This window comes from Bacillus rossius, chromosome 10 (assembly GCF_032445375.1).
Source record: "Bacillus rossius redtenbacheri isolate Brsri chromosome 10, Brsri_v3, whole genome shotgun sequence".
Classification (NCBI taxonomy): domain Eukaryota; kingdom Metazoa; phylum Arthropoda; class Insecta; order Phasmatodea; family Bacillidae; genus Bacillus; species Bacillus rossius.
The window spans coordinates 55,208,067-55,220,526 of NC_086337.1; the positions used below are offsets into that span (position 1 = coordinate 55,208,067).

A 12,460-nucleotide genomic window follows, 5' to 3' on the forward strand; every position below is an offset into this window, starting at 1 on the left:
CTGAAAAAATCCCCCTCTTTTTTTACATGCTTTATATTAGCTTCACCTGTATGTTTGTCTGTCCGTCTGTAACTCTTTCGACTAAGAAAGAGTGACTGATCACTGTAAAATGTCCCACCCATTTCAGTACGTTCGTTAGCCGAGCGGTCTAAGGCGCGCGACTTCTGTGACGTCAGCTTTCGGATTCAGCGATCGTGGGTTCTACTCCCGGCCTTTTTTCCCCGGTAAATTCTAATATTATATCCATACATCTAACTGCAAATGATTCGTAGAGACTTTACCATTTCTTTGTGACGTTGCAACTCCAAATAGTTATCTCAGATGGTAATAGGTAGTGTCGGTAACTCATTTCCCTATGATAATTATACATAAATATAGTTTAAAAAACTAAAAAAACATGCTTTTAAAGAATATCAAACTAAAAAGTTAAAAATAAATATAGTTTAAAAAACTAAAAAACATGCTTTAAAAAAATATCAAACTAAAAAGTTAAAAATAAATATAGTTTAAAAAACTAAAGAAACATGCTTTTAAAGATTATCAAACTAAAAAGTAAAAAATAATTTTAAAATTAAATTTATGACAATAGTATATAAGCAATACTAGTATAAATGAGAAAAAAGCATGGGGCGCTTAATATTCAAAAAATATGGCACAAAGCGCCTCAAGCTTTTTTCTCATTTATACTAGTATTGCTTATATACTATTGTCATAAATTTAATTTTAAAATTATTTTTTACTTTTTAGTTTGATAATCTTTAAAAGCATGTTTCTTTAGTTTTTTAAACTATATTTATTTTTAACTTTTTAGTTTGATATTCTTTAAAAGCATGTTTTTTAGTTTTTTAAACTATATTTATTCGTTTTGAGCTGTAGGTATATGCCTTTGTGTGTGCATACGTATGCAAATATCTGTAACAAGTAATATTTCATTAGTGTAGCAATTAATAATTATTAAATGCAGTAAAATTATATAATAACACATATAGGCTACTTCCCTTAATATTTGAGTACTTAATTAGAACATCTACATCATCATCATGTGAAACAGAAAAAGAGTTTCGATAAGGGGGAACACATTCACAATGCTCAAAACTTTCAGCGCTTTTTTATTAGACATGCCACTGAGGCGACTATTTGTAAACTGTAAATAAACACAACATAAAATAGAAGACATGTAAAAACATGTAACTAATAGTTTCCGCGTACTGCCTGCTACTGTTTGGTGTGTGACTGCCGGTAGCCGACTAGCAAATGGTTGTTTCAATCGAGTGGAAGAGAGATAGATGTGGCGCAAGCGTACACTTAGCGTAACGGGACACAGCGTAACGGGAAAATGTGCGTTACGGGACACTTTTCGTGCGTGTAGCCGGCGTTCATCGATTTAATAGACGTTGTGACGTCAAAAAAGGCATTTAAAACTGTTTCCACGCTGCAATTACTACACTTACACTTCAGACAATGTTTTGAGCGTTTAACCAATATGTTGCAAAAATTAGTTGAAGGAAAAAACAGCTTCACACAGTTAGAATGAATCATGCAGACATGACCACCTCCTTAAGAATTCAGATAACTTATCCTGAATAAAAACGTTGGACTTATATTTTGAAAGCTCACGTCCACATTTATATTTTAGACTTTCTGTTGTTCATTTATAAGAGAATTTGAAATTGCCGCCTTAAAATTCTTAGGTACGATTTTTTTTTTAAGTACGGAAGATGTTTTGATAAAAGAAAATACAGTGCTAAGTATTTAATAGCAAAACAAAGATAATAATTAACTTGCAGTTTCAATTTATTTGGTTATTTTTTGTTCATTATAAATTTGTTTGCACAATTTTGTTAACGGAGGGAATTTTAAACGTCAGTGTTTGAACTGTCAAATGTAATGCAGGTAGAATGCGGATATTGGGGCTAGGGTCGAAGAATGTTTGCGGGTTATTTCAACTCGATACTGCTGAAGTGGTGTCGCGTTACGATTATATCACCCGCGAACAATTATAAATTTGTCATCATGCCGACGATACAAATTCAATTTTCTTATTTTAAATGCAGAAATTTAATCACATAAAGAAATCAACTAAATGTTGAGATGTAACTCAGCTACAAGTATGTTACTTCGCCTGAGGTTTGGTGAGAGCATTGTTGTACTAGTGTTAGCGGTGTATTTGTTACTGAGGTTAAAGTGAATCTGGGTACCTACATTGTATTAAATTTTTTCTTGGTAATTTCCAAAAGGGCAGTATCTTATCTGAAAGGAAAAAATAAAATTAGAAGTTAATAAGTTTTTATTTTTACTTACTGGCATGTTTTCGTCCAATAATTCTTTAAGAAAGTGTCACTGGGTGTTTATATAGTTTTAACAATTTGTTAGGTTATGTTTATATATTACAAATCTACAATATTGTGAGAATGGTTGGTTGGATTATGTTATCTACATTTAAAATACAAAAAAAAAATTAAAAATAGTGTGGACAGGCTAAGTACTTAATTATTGTTAAATTATTTCAATTATTGGTTAGGAATTCCAATTTTTAAATTAACTAATTTAACTTAACCAATTATCTTTATTATTCTTGATTTTTTAAATATAACTAACCTAACAAACTGGTCATATGGTTTAAGATAATTTGAATGTAGCTAACCCAACCTTTCTCATATCACATCTTTCGTAATGTGGCTAGCCTAACCACTTGTTAAACTTGGTACACTGCATGAAGTATTAAACGCCCTCCTAGGGAATGATTCATAAACATGTTCAGAAATTAAAAAAAAAAAAAAAAAAATCTTAAAATTTTTATTTATTCCCTCCTTCAGAAAGGTGTCTCTCTTTCAGAATTACTTTTTTTCTCTCAACAGTTTCCTTACAAACAATTGTGTCTTAACCTCATTGGGTAGAGAGGCATGACATACGTACCATTGGTCAAGTGTTTACTAGTGTGTATTTTCATAGTTTATATATGTTGAATTCAGTATTTACAAACTTGCATCCAGAGGGAAGCTGTTCCAGTGTGTACGTGTTTGGTGTATGGCCTTAATATATTTCCATACATGTAGGGCCATTTTCCAACATCTGGGTTCAGCCATAAATACGGGCTTTCCTTCTTGAAAACATCAAGGATGAAAATAGTAGTAATTTTTTTTTTAGCCTTTTTGCTACTGGCACTGAGATGACTAATTGCAGAAATGCTAAAGCATTTAATGCAGCTAGCACGTGTAGTTGTACAGAAAGAATTTGCTGTGGTCCAAGGCAGGGGCGCAACAACTATATTTCCAAAGGGGGGGCAATATACCTTTTTATAAAGAATCATCGATCCCCCCTATTGAAGCGAGGGGTTCAGGGGTCCTCCCCCGGGAAAATTTGTATTTCAAGGTGGAAAATGGTGCTATTTAAGCAGTTTTATTATCTAAAAATTAATTACCCAGCACTTTCTTTGCCCCCGTTTGCCCTCACTTCAAGGTTTCAGAGGGGGGCAAAATACCCTTGCCTCCCCCCTGTTGTTGCGCCCCTGGTCAAAGGTAAGGTGAGGAATTAGGCATGGCCAGTGGTAAGACTCTGATTGTAGGAAGTGAGTCTTCAGCGGTGTGGTCCGCTAGACTTGGTCCATGCACGCCAGCGAGAGGGGAACACAGCTCTTGCGCGATGCAGTGGTGTTGAAGTGCTCTGTTAGTTCTCGCGACTCGGCAGCAGCTCTTGACGAAGTGGGCCGGGTGTGCTTGCAGCGAGTGTGTTGCTGTCCCTGCTGGCGTGCTGGTGTGCGCTGGTGGTGTACCTGGAGTGGTCCCCGCCCGCGTCGCTGCTGCGGCACTACCGCAGCCCCGCGGGTCCCGCCGGGAGGCACGCCGCCTCCTCGCGGGGCGACGTCGGGCCGCCCTCTACGTCGCCTGGTAGCTGTCCTCCGTCTCCCTGGCGCTGCCCGCCTCCCACTCCAGCCATCACACTCGTCAAGTCATTGCTTCTAGCGTTGCAGGAGTCCTTGGCATACACCAATGGTTCTCAAACTTTTTTTTTAAAGTCTTGGCACATTTAAAGCCCTACAAATAATTCTAGGCACACAATGTACAAATTTCTGAGAAATATGTTGTAATAATTATTACAACCAGGAAAGAGTGACTACAGTGCCACATTGAACTAAATCACTGATTGAGTAAAACCTGTAATCATTCACATAACAAATAATAATATTGTGTCAGAAAAAAGAGCATTATATCCATAATGAAATGGTATAATAGAGTAACTATATTTATTTTTATATCTGGGCACATATTTCTCTGGAATACCTCAGGCTGCACCTTGAAATCTTATAAGGTACTCCAGTGTGCCCTCGCAAACTCTTTGAGAACCATTGGCAGACAGTTTTACGTCTTGTCAACAAAAGGTCTGTAGAGCCAAAGAATACCATGTTACTAATCAGAAGCTTTGAGGGGGGAAAAAACAGCCATGGTTTTTGGTAGGACTCTAATGTAGCATTTACGTGGAGTTATTTCAGAAAACGATAGAAAACCGAGGTCAAATTGGCTAGCATTACAATTTCATTGCATTGCATGAGGAATACACATGCAAAAATCTTACTGGATGTAGAAAAGTGTTACATGTGAACTTTCATACTTGTTTCTTTACTACTTGACGTGTTAGAATGTTCAGTGTACAGTTAAGCATTAAGGTGATAAGTATGTTAGCATGAAAAAAATTCATCTTATGTTTTAGATTACATAGACAAATTATTGAAATTTTTTTTTTTTCAAAAAGCACTTTAGCCAACGTTACTTTTAATTTATTGTTTCTTATAAACTTGATTGTACATTGCCAACTGCTGCAGGGACGTTAGGGGAGTGTGTTCTGGTGACCAGCGACCAGCGTCCTGACCACGGACCCCGGGACGAAGGGCGTGCCAGGCATGCACGTGATGGCTGTGGGGGACTCCAGCAGCCTGGGGGGGCTGATGGTGGCAGTGAACAGCGTGCTGCTCCACACGGCGCGGCCCGTCACCTTCCACCTGCTCACCACGGCCGAGGAGCGCACGCATCTCAGGTCAGCGCGACGCGGCTCGGACCACACAGGGATCTTCGGCCGTCTGCAGTGAGGCACCACCGCAGCATTTGGTTTCCTCGGAGAGATTTTGAAGAACTATTGGAGACCGAACAGGAGGATTGAATCAGGCCGCATCGATGCAATACCAATCCTATACCATTCCACTTGATCTCTGTTTCAATGGCAAATGAGCATGTTGATTAACGTATGATGCATATCCCTCTTCTGTAAATTTTTTAAACTCAAATTATTTTGGAAAATAGAAGTAATTTTTAGTAATTTCTAGTCTGAAAATGGAGGTCAAGATGAGTACAGTTTTTTATAAATCGTATTTGCGTGCAGGAGCTCTTGGTTAGGTGGTTGAGAGTGTGACACCGTACGAAGCAGTGCGTTAGCAGTGCTGCTGGACTGCGTCTCGGGCCCCGGCTCATGTCCGTGAGCTAACATGAGTCTCGAGAGTGTGCCTTGACGATCCTCGCTACACGGTGGGCCTTGCCGAAGGTTCGGCTCGTAAGCCTCCGTGCCGCGAGCATTGTGTCCCAGCAAACACAGCCTCTGGAAACTTCTGTCGTTAATTAACCTTAAGCTAATTTCGTTTTTAAAACTAGAGATTTTGGTGTTATTGTTTTTATTTTATCACAAACTCGGTTTATTCGCAAAGATAACACAATTTTCAACAAATACACTTGTTCAATGATAATTATTTCACCATAACAATGTCATTCTGACAAATACATTATGTACTTTTACAATATAATAATTTGTTATGACTACTGGAAACAATAAAAATAAAGCGGGCAAGTATTTGTACTTATGTCTGAAAAATGTTCCATGGTGTAATGCAAAAATTTCTTATACATATCAGTTGCAATATCAAAAATAGCAAAATATTTTCCACATTTAGTACATACATGTTGGTACTAAGTCCATGCTAAATAATTTAAATTCATTAAATTTAATAAATCAAAAGATTAATTTTTTTTTCACTTGAGTTCAATTTTGATTAAATATATTGATTAATTTCATGATTTTTAATTGCTTTTTGGTGTATTGACATGCTTTTCAGTGTTAGTTCGGGTTTACCACAATTCAATATATAATCTGGTCCTTACTCAAATGATAAGAAAACCATTAATATTGATAAATTCACCAAAATGTGTACAATACTGAAGTTTTTTTTTTTTTATATAAACAATGGTAATTAAAGAAAGAAATTATCTAATTCTTGTAGCTGCTACGCTGATGAGAGTAATCAACGTACTGCGTGTGTCCGTGAACACCCGCGTCTCGCTCGCCAAACACTCCTGCGGTAGGTCTGGTCATTAGTGCAAGAGCAAGGGTAGAGGGTAGACCCGGTCCAGTGCTGATGCGGACTTTCGTCAAACACAGTGGCGTAGCCAGGATTTGTGTATGGGGGGGGTGTTAAGAAGCATGGCTCCCCCGTATTAAAGTGGGGGGTCCAGGGGTCCTCCCCCGGGAAAATTTGGATTTTAAGGTGTAAAATAGTGCTATTTTAGCAGTTTTCGGTTCTTAAATTTAAATATTGTAATGGTTTGAATTTTATTAATTTTAATATGAAATTTGTTTGAGTGATGAATAAGAAATTAATTAAATATTTGTGGCTAAGGGGGGGGGGGGGGGTGTTTGAACCCCTACCCCCCCCCCCCTCCCCCCCTGGCTACGCCCCTGGTCAAACATTGTTTGTTTGAGAACGGAAACTTGAAGTGGACAGCTGTGCCGTCCCACAGCGCAGAGCTCCAGTCGTCCATCCTGCGAGCCGGCCCGGTCCGAGTCACAGAGGTGCGTGTGTGTGTCGGCAGGACGTGGATAGAGTCCACCAAGCTGCACACCATGACCTACACCATCCTGCCGGCGGTGGGCAAGACGCGGCTGCGACTGGCCAAGACGCTGCTTCCCGAGCTGCTGCCCCGCGCGCTGCGCGGTCCCGTGCTGTACCTCGACCCCGACACGGTGGTGCAAGGTGCGTCGCTGTCAGCTTCTTACTGTGTTTGTGTGATTATTAGGAGAGCAAAACTTTTACTTACACCGTGTCGTGTACTGATCAAGTTATTCAACACAGACTGCTTACCTCACCATGTTGTCAAAATAAATGAATTGTTACAAAACATCATTATATTTGCCTTGTAATTTAAAGCATTTGAAATAACCATTTCATCATCGTCTAACCTAGATTTCTCCGTGATTTTTTTTCTGCAATAAATACAATAAAGGCCATATCTTAAAACCCTTATTTTTAACTTTTGTATATTCAAGTGTGCATTTTAAGATTAACATTTAAGGGAAAATAGGTATATAGCTTTACTAAAATGCTTTTAAAACAAAGTTTTATTAGTGGAAATAATGATAGGTTATCGAAAATTTTCAATAGTTTCTTGTTCACCACCTAAGATAGGTTTATCTCAGGTAAGGCCTATCTAATCAATGCAACTTTTTGTAACCAAACAGCAATTTGTCTAAGATCCATTCCATTTTACAATACACTATATATTATACTTTCAAAGGATACACTGAAGTGCTCATCCAGGGGTTGTATGCCTCCTTAATAACCTTAAAAGTCCTTAATTTGTCTTCAATCGAATAAGGGCTCTTTAAAGTTCTTACATTTCACTAATAATCCTCAAAAACTCTTTCATAAAGACTGATAGCCTGCAAGTATGCTAATCATTTTTTATTGTTCTTGGCTGCAAACAACTCCTTGTGCATGTGCAGTACAATTGTGAACATTTTGATTTTTTTTAAATTTAATATTGTATCCTTAAACTAAAAAGGTGTGTTGTACTGACTGACTTTGAACTTACATGTTGTAAATGATGAAATTAAGTATTAGGAATACATACACATTTCAGATTAACACTGTGCTCGGGTTAGATAAGTGTTCCGGAAGTAATTCTGAAAAGAATGGACTTATCTGTAAACGTCTATAGTGGTAATTGCGATGAAGGTAGATGGTCGTTAAAAGCTGCTTAATTTTTTGATTGCACAAGAAAGTACGAACCATGCAGATGAGCAGGTTGCAGGGCCGGCGCAGGTGTGACCTGTGTGACGTCGCGCAGGGGACCTGTGGGAGCTGGTGTCCGCGCCGCTGGGGGCAACCCAGGTGGGGGCCTTCTCCCAGGACTGCACGGGGCGAGCGCGCGGCTGGACGGGGCCCTGGGACGCTCGGCTGGAGGGCGCGGGGCTGGACCCCACGGCCTGCCCCCTCGCCACTGGGGCCTTCGTCGCGCAGCTGGACAGGTGGAGGGCCCAGAACATAACGCAGCGGCTGCACCTGTGGCTGGACGCGCTCGCCAGGTCAGCTGCTTCGTCGGCGTCCGTGCACCGTGCAAGATTTGATATAGTTTCTATTAGTCATACATTAGAAATGTAGTAAAAACATAACTGCAAAATGTGTCACTGTAAAGTAATTTTCTGTTTAAGCTTATATGTTTTTAAAACTCTTTAACAGATTATAAGTAAGTATTAACTACAATAGTCCCGCTAATCTGAAATAAGTTTTTTTGTGTTTGTTTTCAACCTAAACTCGATCAGGTTAGCCGAATTTTCGGATTAGCGGGGCTCTGCTGAACATCTTTTTATTGAGGACCAAAATTGAGGTATTTATATTTTGGGTATGTTGTAATGATTACCAAAGTCCTGCATTTGAGGTGGTAGTTTCACAGTCGGTGGAAATATTGTAGGCTTTAGTATCGAGTGTCTCAGTATGAATTCAGAAAACTGTAACTGGAAGTTGATGTATGTAGTTTTGTTTCATTTCAACAGTAGCCGAGACTACACACATTTTTAGTCTATACTGGCCAGGATTAACATATGCCCTGGGGCTACGAATTAGCAAGTGCCTCCTCCCATCTAATTATTCAATAGTACATGCGCGCACACCAAATCTTGTGCCTAGGATACACGACCCAGCCTCTCAGTAGACACGTTTTACTACAGTGAATTTTATTAAAAGAAACCATTTAGCACTTCCATTCTATTTTCGTGTACATACTGCATGTTTTTACAAGGTTGGATAAATCAAAGTTTTAATTGCATTGCGTGTTACAAACATTATTGTAAACCTTAAGAGTTAGCATAAAGGAAGCACATCATTTGTGGGGGTTTTTTTCATTCTCTTCTGTTTTGGAAAAATATTGTGTTTGTTTCGTCTTTTTGTTTTGTCGTATTTTTGTCTTGTTTCAACTGTTGTGCTGAATTTTTTTGGGTTCAATATTTTTGTGCTGACATCATTTGTGGGGTTGTTTTCGTTCTCTTAGTCCATTTTTCTTTGTTTTTCGTTGTTGACCATATTCCTGTTATGGAATATTATGTGGTGTTTATATCCTGTTGACAACAGCAATTTTTTGCTTAATTTGTGTTCTTGTATTTTGGGTTTTTTAGTAGTTTTCTGCCACAGACATAAATGTGCTTAGCAATGGTGTACCATGTCCGAAAGCTTGCATCAAGTCATGTTCAAACTGTTTCAAATGAAGAGCCAACATTAACTGAATACGTAATGCAGAACTATCACGGGCATGTTCTCTCTCGGGCAGTGTTGGTTTGTTCCTCGGGAGCCGGAGGGCCGTGGAGGGCGTGTGCGCCTCGCTGACGGGTGACGACGCTGTGTGGCAGGGAGCCGATGGTGGGGCCCCACTCGGCGCTGGACCAGGTCGACGTGGCCATGTCGCTCGTGCTGCACGGCAGGGTGTCGAGCCTGCCGCCGCTGTGGCACGTCCAGCACCTGGGTACGTGCCCCCCGCTCGTGTCCCTGTCGCTGCAGACAAGCTTTTATGGCCAGTTTCGTTTTCAAAACGGGAGATTTCCGTGGTATTGTTTTTATTTTTTATGAAGTCTGTTTTATTAAAAAATATATTACATTACTGAACAACTATGATTCTTAAATGTTCCACGATTCTAATTTACTCCGAAACAGCGTCATTTTGACTGATACATGATGCACTTTTTCAATATAATGAATTGTAAAAAGCCTGTGTAACTTTTTGCGACAAATAAAATAAATCAGTTATATTCACCCATATTTTTTTTTTTTTTAATATGTTCTCAAAGATACTAATCTTTTTGCCATAAATTTAAAGAAAATATAGCAGAAATAGGAATTAAAAACAGATAGAACTTAAAATCATCATTTAAGACGAATAGCCATTGCTAGTGTGCACTGTATGTCATAGAGAGCCCGAAGTGCAGACAGAAATGTGACGTACCGTTGGGTTCTCTATTTGCCACTGTGTTGTCAAACGCGGTTGTGTTTACTTTTTTTTTTGTTGCAACCGTCTCATCGTTGTCAGTCCATTGTTCCGTCGATGCTGCTCTATTGTTGTGACTAGTTCCTTCCGTGGTATTCTCTGTTAAAATTTGACATTTGGCATCAGCTGTGATTTTGGCTTGTTTTGAAAGCCCCGGCGCGCTGTTTGAAAGTAGCGGGACCTGACCACTGCAGTTTTTTTTTTTTTTTTTTAATCCATCTTTTTTGTCCAATATTCTAATTTTCCCTGATACACAGTGCAAACTAGCAATTGTGTACATCCAAAATAAAGATTTAAATCGCTGTTCCCCACTGCATAGATAGATGGATGGATAGACGGACCTCACTGTGGGCGGGGTGTTGAGGGGTGGAGGGGTTGGCGGGCCTGCAGGGACCAGCGGCAAGCGGCACTCGAAGCAGTTCGTGGAGCGCGCGCGGCTGCTGCGCTGGAGCGGCCGGCTCAAGCCGTGGATGGCGCGGGCGCACCACGCCGAGGTGTGGGAGCGCTACCTGGTGCCCGACCCCACGGGCCAGTTCCGGCCCGGCAGGAAGCGGGGCTGAGGCAGATATCCTCCACACTTCTGCTCCTGCGTCACTCTCACCACGCTGATTACCTACTCTGCATTTCGAAAATATTTATTTTAAAGTTTTATTTATTTGAAAGGATACCTGTTTGGTAATTTTCAATTTCTATAGTGTATTGTAGTGGACTTGAGTGTCCACAGGGTGATTTTTATGCCTGCCGGGGGGCATTTTATCGATCCGCACCAAATATACTGCTACAGTAAGTTTCGAATTTGTTATGAATCTTTATTATATGATATTTAGTGTCTTATGATCGTAATCAACATTGTAGCTAATTCCTTATTAAATGACTCACTCAATTGACACGCTCGAGCAGTGCTGCGCTTGTTTGCTCTTCGCATCGTGTTCCTTGCCGGGTTGGCAGAAATAAAGTTTTTCACTCTTTGTGGTGTTTTTATTTGACCTTCGTTCTTTTTCCTGCTGTCCTCAGATTCTCGACTGGGAAAATACGGTTCACGTTGGTGGGAATTAACATTGTGTAGGCTTATATGAAAAACAAGTTAATTTATAAGACAAGTTTAGTGCAAAGTTTCCATGTCTATAAATAAATTAAAACAATTAGTAGACCCAAGATTTTGTCTTTTATCATTACAAAAAAAATTAAAACACAAATAATTTAAAGTATATTAAAGCCCCACTTGGGATGTCAGTTTCTTTAACATTTTTTGTATTGGAGTACTGTTAGTATTACTTAATCTCATTTACCTAATAGACCTATTCTTTCACAATTGTACAATTATATTATTTTGTAATCTTTGCACTAGTGTTGGTCAAACAGAATGTTATACACTATCTTAAAATATAATCATTTGGCCACCAGAACTGGTGTAAATCCAAGGTACCGATTCAGTCTCGTTTCAATTTATATTTTGTATTAAGTTAGTGTGGTTTTGGCACAAACCTTTACCTGAATCAAGAATGTGCCAGTGTGAAGTAATTTTCGATATGTTATTGGTGAAACATGTCATAGAGACACTATAATCAAATAACACAATAACACAAACATAATATGCTAATAAATTACCACCATATTACAGTCAAATAAAATGTTTAGACTGAAAACTGAAAATATACATAAATATATTGACTAATGAGAGTGAGTCCTGTGCAATATTGGACAACAAATATACTTGCTTAATCAATTATTCAAACACTTCAATAAATTAGCAATTGTTGTTGTCCTTCAATGTAACTGACTGTTCGGTAAGCGAGTCCCGAGAGCATAAAGGTTCCATATTTTAAGATTTAATTTATAGTAAAATGCCTTACATTTCTTATTAGCTTATTTAAATAAACTTCTCTTATATACCCCCAGAACTTCGGCAAGGAGAATAAGGAACATTCATAGTTTAAAATGACCGTTGCACCCACGACGGTATATACAGATTATTCCGACCTTACGGCCGGCATCGTCATGTTCCCCTCCCACATATGCGCTCTAATAGAGTAGGGTGGGAGTAACATTCCAGATCCTTTTTAATACATTCCAGAGCTTTTAAAGGAACAGAACTGCTAGGGATCGCTCCCTTTTGTTTGATCGGGAGGGTATTAGAGCTTCCGCAATGACCAGCGGCTGGGGCCATC

General features: G+C 39.1%; 1 protein-coding gene across 1 annotated transcript; it reads left to right on the forward strand.

Moving 5' to 3' along the window:
* Window positions 1–1,862: 1,862 nt before the first annotated feature.
* LOC134535661 (glycosyltransferase 8 domain-containing protein 1-like) lies at window positions 1,863–11,260 on the forward strand. The gene is made up of 7 exons (XM_063374854.1): window positions 1,863–2,132; window positions 3,723–3,887; window positions 4,851–5,031; window positions 6,852–7,012; window positions 8,106–8,343; window positions 9,661–9,773; window positions 10,683–11,260. The coding sequence occupies exons 1-7, from the start codon at window positions 2,084–2,086 to the stop codon at window positions 10,850–10,852; spliced, it is 1,077 nt and encodes a 358-aa protein (XP_063230924.1). The 5' UTR covers window positions 1,863–2,083; the 3' UTR covers window positions 10,853–11,260.
* Window positions 11,261–12,460: the final 1,200 nt, after the last annotated feature.

Coding starts and splice junctions, on each gene's coding strand:
- LOC134535661 (XM_063374854.1), top strand. CDS start 2,084: ATGTTGAGATGTAACTCAGCTACAAGTATGTTACTTCGCCTGAGGTTT. Junction 7,013..8,105: donor CCCCGACACGGTGGTGCAAG/GTGCGTCGCTGT, acceptor GACGTCGCGCAG/GGGACCTGTGGGAGCTGGTG. Junction 9,774..10,682: donor GTGGCACGTCCAGCACCTGG/GTACGTGCCCCC, acceptor GCGGGCCTGCAG/GGACCAGCGGCAAGCGGCAC.